Raw genomic sequence first — 10,611 nt, 5'->3', positions numbered from 1 at the left:
GCTGGGCAGGGGGAGTACAGTTCACATGTGTCAAAAACTGAAATCTGTGAGTGGGTGTCCTTCAGCTCCTCAGAGCCTGGTCCCAGCCATGTGTGCCTGGCAGAGCATCCCTCCCAAATGGTTTTCACTCCCTGTGGCAGAATGACTTGGTGGTGACTGGCTGTAAATGCCTCTCACTGCTCTCCCTCTGCCCAGCACACACGCCAGCAGTGCAGCTGTGGGAAGAGAGGGTAACAGCTGGAGTAGAAACTATCTGCTGGAATTGTTTCAGATCTTGAACTTTTTCACTTTTTCACTGAACTTTTTCAAGATTTCAAATCTTGAACTTCTTCACAGGGGCATGGGCTCTCTTGTCCTTATAGTGGGACAAGTTTGTTGTATAACATAATTGTTCTCCACAGGGCCAGGAAGGTGGAGAAGTGGAGAAGAGACATGTATCTCGTTCCTGTATTGAAACAGACTTGGGAAAATTGTGTCCCTGAGTCCTCTTTCAGTCCAAGCCATGAATGTTTTCTCTGGATTTACTGCAGAATTTAAGCACTTTGTAGTTTGGCTTTCACAGAGCAAAGGAGAATATTTCAAATAACTGTATCTCATCAACATTACAGGAGCTTTTTAATTGGTAAGGTATGATTCTGTGATATTATTTACAAACCTGTAAATAATAAACCTTCATGAGAGGTGAAGGTGATTGTGAGGTGCTAACTTATCACACCACTATTAAATGGTCTATTGCTTTTATATAATGTTTATATTTCAGCTTCTCCTGTTTTGTGTGCCTGCACATAATGCCTCAGGCTGGGAAGATGGCATATCTCAGCCTTTATTTTCATATCTGGGAAGAGCAATGAGGATAAATATGGGGTAAGTCAAAAGGGAAGGTGAAGGCACTGTCTGGGTAAAGACAGTGATGAGCCACTGCTGTTAGGACTAAAAGGATGTAAAGAAAATGGATTTTGATTGGATCCATGAGCCCTGACCAAGCCAGTGGGCATCCCTGCCTACTGACTCTTCTGAGAGCCTCACTCTCCAAATTAGGCACCACAATTAATGTGAAGGAGAAATCACTTTAACACTGTTTAATAGGAAAACAACATTATATTTTGGGACAAGGTTATAGAAATCCATGCAATGGACATCTTAAGGAACTGTTTCTGCTGGTGAAATTGCAGGCATGAAAACCCCAGAATTCAGAAAATGTTGAGGGCAGGCTGGATTTCTCAGTCTGGATGTGTCAGTATTTGCCTTTGTTGTAAACAGGCTTTGGTCCACAGCTTTACTTGCCTTGGGGCTGCTGAGCAGTGGGACTTTGCTGCCCACACAGCCACATGAGCCCCAGCCTTTCTGCTCCATCACCCCTTTCCTGAATTTGATGTCTTGGTGGAACAGAAATCAGGAGATCCCAGTGGAGAGAATAATTTATATTCTGCTGATTGGCACTGCCTCAGATCCGCTCTGCTGGTTTTTTCACCTCCTGGGCCTGATGTCTGTTCTGTGTTGCAGTTGTTGATGTAAGGGAGGGCTAAACTCATATCCTGGGTAATATTTGGACCTACATAGATATAAATCTTACCAACACACTGCCTTCAATGCTGATGGCATCCAGAGAAGTCCTGTAGGAAACAGCTGCTGCAGAGAAAAAGACCTGCCTCAGGCTTTATGTGTGGGGAGAGAGCCAGGAGCAGGGAATCAAAGGGTTAATTGGGTGAGGGTAAATGATGGCTTCTCTTTCTCATTCAGCTGAGTTTCTGTGTTGAAACTTGTTCTTGACTTCCTGTAGGTTGTGTGATAGAGAGATGGGGACCTGAGTTTGAGTTTGTCTTTCTCTGTTGCTTTTATGCACGGACACCACCGGAAGGCGAGCTTGAAGCCAGAACGAAACCTGGGAAAGTGAGAAAAGCAATAAATGGTCAAATGATCTTTCTAACTGCACAGAGAATGAACAAACTCATGGCTTGGTCCTAACTGTGAGTGATGGAAATAAATATTTCTACTGAAATCAAAGGGATGAGGCGAAAAGCTAAACACATAAAACCATGGAGGGAGGTGCATTAGGAGTTTATGATCAGATTTCCTTGTATTTTAAGTAAATATATAAGGGCAGTGAAATGGCAGAGTGTTTGATGGTGCTGACCATGCTGGTATCTGCATTTGTGAGACAGAACATGTGAGGAAAATACACGTGTTAACCCACTGGGAGCTTTTTAAAAAAAAACCCTATGAATAATTAAATGAGGAAGCTGTCTGCTTTCTGAGAGAGGAGGGGGAGGATATGTTTGTGTGTTCCATGTTAAATGCAGTTTGGGTGAATGAGCTGGAAAACTCTTCTTTTGCCAGCTCACAGGCAGGAAGGATGCTGTTTGAAACACTCAGAGGAGCTCAAATGGAATTAAACATTTGCCTGGGTCAGGAAATGTGCTGATAACCATTTATTACCTTTGAAGCTCACTTCAGGCAGCGAGGCTGGAGAGGGATAGGGGTTATGGATGCAGGATTTGGCAGGGAGATCCGTGGGCAGGCAGAGCAGCTCCCTGTGCTCTGCACTGTGCAGCCCTCCCAGCGCAGAGCAAGAGGGACATCTCTTGGCACGATGGGGTTGTGCTCCTCCAGCTGCTCCCTCCTGGTGACATGTCCCCATGGGACCTTCACAGGCCACCCGTGGGCTGCTCCTGCTCCCCACCCACGGGGCTGAGCCCAGGGCTGGGCTGGCTGGGAAGAGCAGGTGGCTGAGTCAGTCCAGCATCAGCTCAGCAGATGCAATGCAGGGATTACAGATTCCTTCCTTGGAAATAGGAGGGTGGGAATGGGTGCAAATGTGTCTGTGCTAATCCTGTGCCTGCTCTTTATTCAGAGACAGAAAATACTGAGGGCTGAGTTAAAATCTCACCTCCAGAGATTTATGGTTTTTTTTTCAGGCTGAGATTCTAGTTTTCTCTATTCCCACAACTCACCTCTGGTTCAGGCAGCAGTATATGATGGGGTTGTACATTGTTGAGCTCATGGCAAGGAGGAAGACTGCAAGATACACCTGCTGGATGTACTTCTGCTGGTAGATGTCTTCCTTGAAGCTCCCCAGGATGAAGTATATGTGATAGGGCAGCCAGCACACAGCAAAAATGATCACCACCACCACCATTGTCTTCACAAACTAGGAAAACCAAACCAAGGGGTTATTCCTGGGCTCTGGGTGGTTGGGCTGGCTGGGGCAGTGGGAGGTGCTGGTTTTGCCTTGGGGCTGGTTTGCCCTCCCCAAGTGCAGTGTATGGAATGCAGACCTGGACTGCCATGGCCAAGGAACCAGCCCTGGTGATGAAACTTGGGAGCAAGTTTTTTTGTTAACCTTTCAAACCCAATCCTACAGGATTTTATATAAAACACAAGCTCCATTTTGGAACTGGAGCCAGCAGGGCTGGTGTGCTGGGGGTAGTTATACTTAAGTTTCACTTCTGACCTTTTTTTTGGCTTTCACTTGGTGCTCATAGCGGACTCTGTTCAGGTGGTTGTCTGGAGCTGAGCTGCTCCACAGAGTAATTCCTATAATGCTGTATGCAACAAACATCACCATTAAAGGCAGTAAATAAATCAACACAATCACGGCAATGTGATACCTGAAAGAGAAGAACAAGCAGTTTTTCACAGTCAGTATGGCTCTTGGAGAGCTCTTTCAGAAATTTTGGGTATGTGTGCTGGCTCTTATTAGTGAAACCACAAAGAAAAAGTTTTGCCTCTAACTATTGTTACAGGACTTCTGTAAGCAGCAAAACTTCTCATCTCCATTGTGGTGTGATGAGGGGTCTTTGGGCTGGATTCCCTGCTCATCATTTGTCTTTTAGCAGAGACTTGCAGTCCAGGGCCACCTGCACTGAGCTTTGCTATCCCACTGCAGTCAGGAGAGAGAGAGAGAGAGAGATGGTGGTAAAAGTACAAGCCCTTAAATCACAGGTAAGGGAAAAGTCCAAAACCTGTAGAGTAACTTGATGAGTGCAGTAGTGGCAGAGTGGTAAAAAAGCCAGAGATCAGGGACTGCCTCTGGATGCACAAAGATGCAGATAGTGAGGAAGGGATGTGACCTGCATTTGTGTGCATTTTATTTGTGTGAGCACACACAGCTATTGTGCCACCAACAGGTACTCTGTTACTGCTCTAGCTGGAAGCACTGGCATCCCCTCAGCTGTATTTTAACCGCACTCCTTTCCAGTTTTCTGTGTCAGCCCACAAACTTCTGCTGGTTCCCTCATGCTGGGGGCTGATCAGTTTAAGCAACCACCATTTATGGGAAGAGAACAACCTGCTCACTCCATTACAGCAGCTGCCAAATTAACATAAACAGTGTGAAAAGTAGGATTAGGCAGGAGGGCTCTGGCACACGGTGCTGGCAGTGACCCCAAAAGGTTGGGTGGGTGCAGATGCTCTTTCTCAGCCTGACAAGGCTCTGGGGTTGCTCCTCAATTAGTGCTTTGCAAAGTGCTGTTGAAATGGGCCCACAGTGGTGTTTGTTCCTTGGGGTGGCTGCAAATACCAGACTTGTGGCTGCATAAAGACAAATATTATATTTGTGAGATGTGGTGAGTTTGTCCCTGACTTTCTTCTACTTTTTCCTGTGGAGCTCAGAGCAGTTCCTCTTTTGAAAGTCTAACACTGTGTGTGGAGTGCAAGCAAAGCCCTTTTAGGGTTCCCATCCTGGGAGGAGGAAGGGAGCCTAAGTTTGAGCACACGTAAAAAGAAACTTTTAGTCTTTTAGCTTTTCTACTTTGCTGCAAAGTTAATCTGTCACCAGAAGAAAAATCCTCTCTGGTTAGGGCTCTTTACTCTGGTTAAACTTCTGTATTCTTTATATCCACTATTTTTCAGGTGCTGGTAGTCAGTAGTACATTGTTTAGGGGTATTTAAATTATTTTTTAATTATTATTTTGGAAGATTCTTTTTACTTATTTCTGTCATAATTATGCACATCAACTAATTTGAATCCTCTCCGTGTCATGGATGTAGGAGAAATTAATCTCATGCTTTCCATCTGAATGGAACAGTCATCATGTATTAGTGGTTATCTATTCTCCCTGCTCCTCAACTAACAGGAGCCTGGCACACTCTGCTCCCCAGCCAGTTCCAAGCTCCAAAAAAGAGCCCCCAGGAGGAGCATCACCCAGCATGAGAGGTTTGAGCCTGATTTTACTCTTTGCCCAACTGGGAACTAATGGAACACTGTCTGAATATGCTGCAGCTTGGCCAAAATTACATGAAAACCAAAATTACACACATATTAGTGTGAAAATCAGTCAGTTTGGTGATAGCTGAGTTGAGGAGGCATCCAGCTCTCTGCTAGACTGAGCAGGGAAAATGTCCCAAGTGCTAAAGTCCTCAGCTGGATTTCAGCTTGAAAAGTTGTTTGCACTTTGTTAATTGATTTGCTCCTTTTCCTCAGTTCCTCCATTGCTACTTGGTATAAATATGCTTTGCTGGATAAATTTCCCAAATGTGCACCACCTGCTTAGAAGGATGAGTAATCACAGCAGATCCCCTACACGCTTCTTTCATCTGCTTGAACAATCTTGCTTTCAAGCAGGAGGAAAAGGCTTAGGGACTTTCAGGAGTGCAGATGTGTGCCCAGATAAATGTGCCTATAAAACTTCAGGCTGTTTGAAACCCAGCCTTGAGTTTTATTTTCCTTTTACCCCCACAAAGAGCAGCAGTAATTTTTAACTAATTACGTGGCTTCTCACCATTAAAGATACCCAGTTTCCTGCTGCCTGATGGAGGAAGAAAATCCAGAACCTTTGATACCAGGATTTGATTGTTTAGAGATTTTTTGCACTTTTGGTTTCTCTTGAATTCCCCAAGCCCTCTATGTAGAGTTTCTAGACATTATAACCAAGTTTTCAAAGCAGGGAAGGATGGCAAGTTCAGTATTACCCTGAGCTTTTAAACCGAGTTTAGACTGTCCCAGCCCCACATTCTCCTACTCTCTCTCCCAGCACACTCCACACCCAACACCTTGGAGAGGAAAATATTATTTCCCTGGTTAACTTTTGCCTGAATGGGGGGTTTCTGTGGTGTCTCTTACGCCAGCTGGTGCTTGGATCCAGCATCATCAGGCCAGACCACGATGCACTTCACGGCGCCGTTGTCCGTGGTGATCTCGGCGTAGAAGCACTGCGGGAAGGCCAGCCCGAATGCCACCAGCCAGATGATCCCAATGATGGCTCTGGTGCTGCCAGCAGACAGCCTGGGCTTGAAGGGGTGGATTATGGCCACGTACCTGCAAGGAACAGCTAGTGCTTTTACACTGCAACCTCTACAACAAAGGCAGCAAGTGTAAAAACTCACCGTGACAGCGCAGTGGGCTTTATTGATATTTTGACACATTCCAGGCTGTAAATAAAAAGGAACTAAATCCTTTCAGAAGAGAATGATTGCAGGTCTTAGGGTAGGATATAATAAACCCACATTGATGGATGCTTCTGGTGTGAGGAGGAAGCAGTCCTTGATGTCTTCTGCACATAGGCTTTGCAAGCGTTCCCCTTATGAAGTTTTTCATAGAATCCCAGGATGGTTTGGGTTGGAAGGCACCTTAAAGATTACCTAGTTCCAATCCCCAGCCATGGGCAGGGACACTTTCCACCATCCCAGGTGGCTCCAAACCCCATCCAACCTGGCCTTGAACACTTCCAGAGATGGGGCAGCCTCTGCTCCTCTGGCCCCTGTGCCAGGGGCTCCCCACCCTCACAGGGGAAGAATTGATGCTTCATATTAACACAAGAGCAGGCTGGGGTCTTGAGTATCCTTTTACTCTGATTTTTCCCCACTGATTTTAGCTGGGGAGAGCTGGTGCTGTCTGTGACTGTTTGTGCTGGCAGAGGAGGGAAGGGCTGACCCTTCCATCCCACACCTGCTCACAGCCCTCACATCTGACTCTTGGATTACTCACAAGCCTGGGGCACTCTCTGGTTTTAAGTTCCCTGTGTGGAAACACACTGTGTTGTAACAAGTACATAATCAATTATGCATTTCTTGTCATGCTTCCCCTATTCTTTTTCATGGTTGTTACAAAGGCAAAATAGAGAGGGAAATGCCTGTTGCCTCCTAGTTTTCATTGCAAAAATCTGACAAATTGTGCTGTCTCTTGGCCAGGCTGCTGGTGTTAGCTGCTGCTGCAGGATAGGCAGTACAGTGAGCAATCCAGGGCTGCACAGCAGCAGGGCCTTATTTAGCTATAAAATTTTCATGTCACCTCACTTTTCTTCAGCTGGTCATAGGCAGTGTTACACTGTGCTCGAGTCAGGTCAGGCAGGAATCCTCTGGTGGATATTCTCCAGAGTATTTGCCCACAGAAGTGCCTGAAGCCATGATCTGTGGCCCTCAATGAATGGGAATAAATGGGAATAAATGATGCCAGCCCCTGTGCTGTCATTGCAGACATCAGAGGTGTTACAGGGCTGGGTGAGGCTTTCCCACTCTGCCAGAGGTGCACCCCCAGGCCAAGCTGTGATTTTAGGGGAGCTCCTGCAAGCTGGGAGATTTACCAAACCTGCTGAGATCTCCCCTCTTGCTGTGTGGCAGCACAGCCTTTGCCCCTTGTGCCCTCTCTCAGTGACATCCCAGGATGCTGGGACAATCTCAGGGCTCTTATACATGCAGACAAAACAAGCTGAATTTTGCACCCTCCTGTGCACTTTCCAAACAGGAGCCTTTGCTAGCCAGAGAGTGAAACCTGAGCTGGTGGGTCAGACTGTGTTTCTGCCTGGAGCTCTGCAGTGGAACAGCTGCCCTGGAAATGGGGAACTGAGTGATTAAACCCAAGGGTGAGCAACAGCACCAGGGACTTCTCCATGACACACAAAAATCTTGGAGCTATCACTACTCAGCCTCCTTCCTTAGAATAAACCACTTCAGAAGATGCTGTGTTTATTGAAGTTAAACATTGGAGCTGGAGTGGACACAAGTTCTCTCAACAATAAATGGAAGCATTGAGTTTCCAGGAGACCGTGTCAGGATCTATTTTAAGGCTGAGCAAAGAATAGCTAAATATGGTTTGCAGTGAGGTGCCAAGTCTTCTTTCTGATCTGTGCCATGTGACTAAAGAGATTCTGGCTATTATATAGGTGCTTTCACCAAAAACCCCCAAGGAACAAGAGCATGAAGACATGACAACAGGCTGAAAGTGCTTTTAAAAAATATTCTTTGGCAGACAATGTCTATAAAATAGAAAGAAGGGTAGGCAGCCTAAAGGAGAAATAACCTCCTCTGCTTCTTTCACATAGCATTGCCCTAAAGAGAGGAAATTCCCACAGGCTTTGGGCCACTTTCTAGTAAGAAGGAAAACAGTTTCATGCTATTTAACAATGAGCTGTAAACACAGGCAGACTCCAGAAATTAAAGCTTAAATAAAAGTGACTTGGCAGTTGGAAGTGAATTTTATGAAAATACTAAATTGCCCCAGAAGTCAAACAGAATCATTGTAATTACTTCCCTCCTTCTCAGAATAAGTCATTCTAGTGAACCAGGGCAACAGATTCTGCCATTTCTAATTTAATTCCCATTATTTCTGCTGGTTTGCTGGACTCACAGAAGGATTAGGGCTGCTGATAGATTCAGCAGCCTGCAGCATATTCTCCTTATATATATCTTCATATATATCTGTCTCTTGGTTTAAAAAAAAGCAAAAAACAATGCCACAAAAGAGTTTTCAGGATGATTGGGAAAGAATTTATGATCAATAATGTGGGAACAACAAAATAGCAGCCCCTTCCACTTTTTAGAGATTTGGGTGTGGTTCAGACTGGAGATAAAAACCAGCAGATCATGCCACAATCAGCACCAAACCCCACACTCCTTCCACTCTGCTGGTAAGGCAGCTGTCAGAGTGGGGGCCAATGCACAAACTATTGCAGAGATTTTATTTTTTTTTTTATGGGATCTTTTTGGACCTCACCTCCCCCGCTCACCTCTTACCTCTCAGCAGCCACGGCTGTCATGGAATAAATGCTCACAAACACTGCAGTGATGGGGAACCAGTTCTGGAACCTGCAGAACTCCTCCCCAAAGTACCAGACGTTGTGGCTGGCGTAGATGAAGTTGAAGATGGTGTTGAAGGCAGACATCAGCAGGTCTGAAAGGGCCAAATTCACGATGAAGTAATTGGTGGCCGTCCTCATCCTGCGGTGCGCCAGAATGATCCAGATGACAGTGGCGTTGCCAACGATGGATATGACTACGATGAGGGAATAGGTGATGGCCCACAGGGCAATCCTCCATCCTGGCTGGCTGAACTGGGTGGCTGCTGTCCAGTTGTCACCGTCCCCCAGGGAGCCAGCCCGCGAAAGGTTGCTGGTGTTGAAAACGGGAAACGCGCCCATGGCTTCTCACTCCCTGTCAGGGCGAAGGAAAACTGGCTGGTGTCTGCTCATCTCCTCCTGTGGGTGCTGGTGGGATGAATTTCCATGCATTTCACCCAGTGCTGTTAGCAAGGCACCGGGATGAGCTGCCTCCTGTCCTCTCACCCTGCTTTCCAAGTGATGCAATGCAGCTCCAGGAGGAGGTGAGCGATGCCAAGGGCCTCCTCCTTCTTCCCTGGCATTTTAACCTGTGCCTGAAGAGCAAAAACTAAAACAACTGCCTTCTCCAAGTGTCCTCTTCCTCTAAAAAATGAAGGAAGGAAAGGGAAAGGAAGGTGTTTTCCAGGCCAGCAGCAAGTGATGTCTTCCTTGTCCCCTTTAGTGACAGGAAAACATAAATGGAAGCCAAAACCTACTTCAATCCAAGTAGAAATTCTTTGTCAGGGCAGCAGTTTTCTAAAGCACCAAGTGTCTGAATCCCCTGCAGTGGGACTGAGGACGTTTGCTGTTCTTTCCCTGTGTGACTATGAAGCCTGAGGCAGGAGTTGCACTGGGATAAAATCTCAACAGGTTTTAAGGGGACTTTGAAAGGAGGTGGAGTCTCTTGCAGGGGAAAACTAAACAACCAATTTGACATCAAATGAAACGTGGCAAAGTGGTATGTGAAGCTTCCCCCCCTGCTCCACTCAGTTTTGAATAACCTCTGCCATGGCCACGCTGCTCTGTCAGGAATTTTACAGGTTTGTGTGCAAGTTACTTTGCCAGGTTTACCAGTCCTGCAATCCAGGACCCTGCCTGACCTCCTGTGGGCTCTCATAGCAAAAGGGAAACTATATTTGATGCAATACAGCAAGATCCTTCCTTTTGGATGGCTGCATCCCCTTTCCCAGTGTGTGCTGTAGGAACCTGGTGACCTCATGCTTGCAGAAATTTTGGGTTTAGTACGATAGGGGAACCTCTAATTCTGCTCGCTGTCAGCTTTAAAGCAGAGGGCATAAACATGAGGCTGAGATTTCCAAGAGTACTTGGCACTGACTCATGCCTGCTCCACTGGGAGCTGAAGGTGTTGCAGGGATGAGAACCTGCCTTCAGGACTCAGAAGTGCCTGCAGTGCTGGGATGGCAGGAGTCTTCCAGCTCCTGGAGCTGCAGTGGTGCCAGGCTCTCCTGTAACAGGGCAGTGTTTATCACTTCAGGATCCTTTGCACCAGCTCAGCCTGGAATCTTTCCTTGCTTCACTGATTTCTGGAGGCAGCCTTGAGTTAACCCATCACCTAATC

General features: G+C 46.3%; 1 protein-coding gene and 1 long non-coding RNA gene across 2 annotated transcripts; one reads left to right on the top strand and one right to left on the bottom strand.

Annotated features, from left to right (window-relative positions):
* The first annotated feature begins 125 nt into the window (after window positions 1-125).
* LOC306804848 lies at window positions 126-2,956 on the top strand. The gene is made up of 3 exons (XR_013775015.1): window positions 126-622; window positions 761-864; window positions 1,781-2,956. It is a non-coding gene; the product is annotated as an uncharacterized lncRNA (long non-coding RNA).
* Window positions 879-9,367, bottom strand: TACR2 (tachykinin receptor 2). Its single transcript, XM_079311956.1, has 5 exons — window positions 8,950-9,367; window positions 6,062-6,256; window positions 3,452-3,608; window positions 2,952-3,148; window positions 879-1,882 (listed from the first exon to the last, which is right to left on the bottom strand). Exons 1-5 carry the CDS (start codon window positions 9,351-9,353, stop codon window positions 1,690-1,692), a joined length of 1,146 nt encoding a protein of 381 aa, XP_079168082.1. The 5' UTR covers window positions 9,354-9,367; the 3' UTR covers window positions 879-1,689.
* Between the last annotated feature and the right edge of the window lie 1,244 nt (window positions 9,368-10,611).

Source organism: Erithacus rubecula (assembly GCF_903797595.1).
Source record: "Erithacus rubecula genome assembly, chromosome: 9".
Lineage (NCBI taxonomy): Eukaryota > Metazoa > Chordata > Aves > Passeriformes > Muscicapidae > Erithacus > Erithacus rubecula.
Note: the sequence above shows the minus strand (reverse complement) of the source record. Positions and strands in the feature narration are given on the sequence as shown.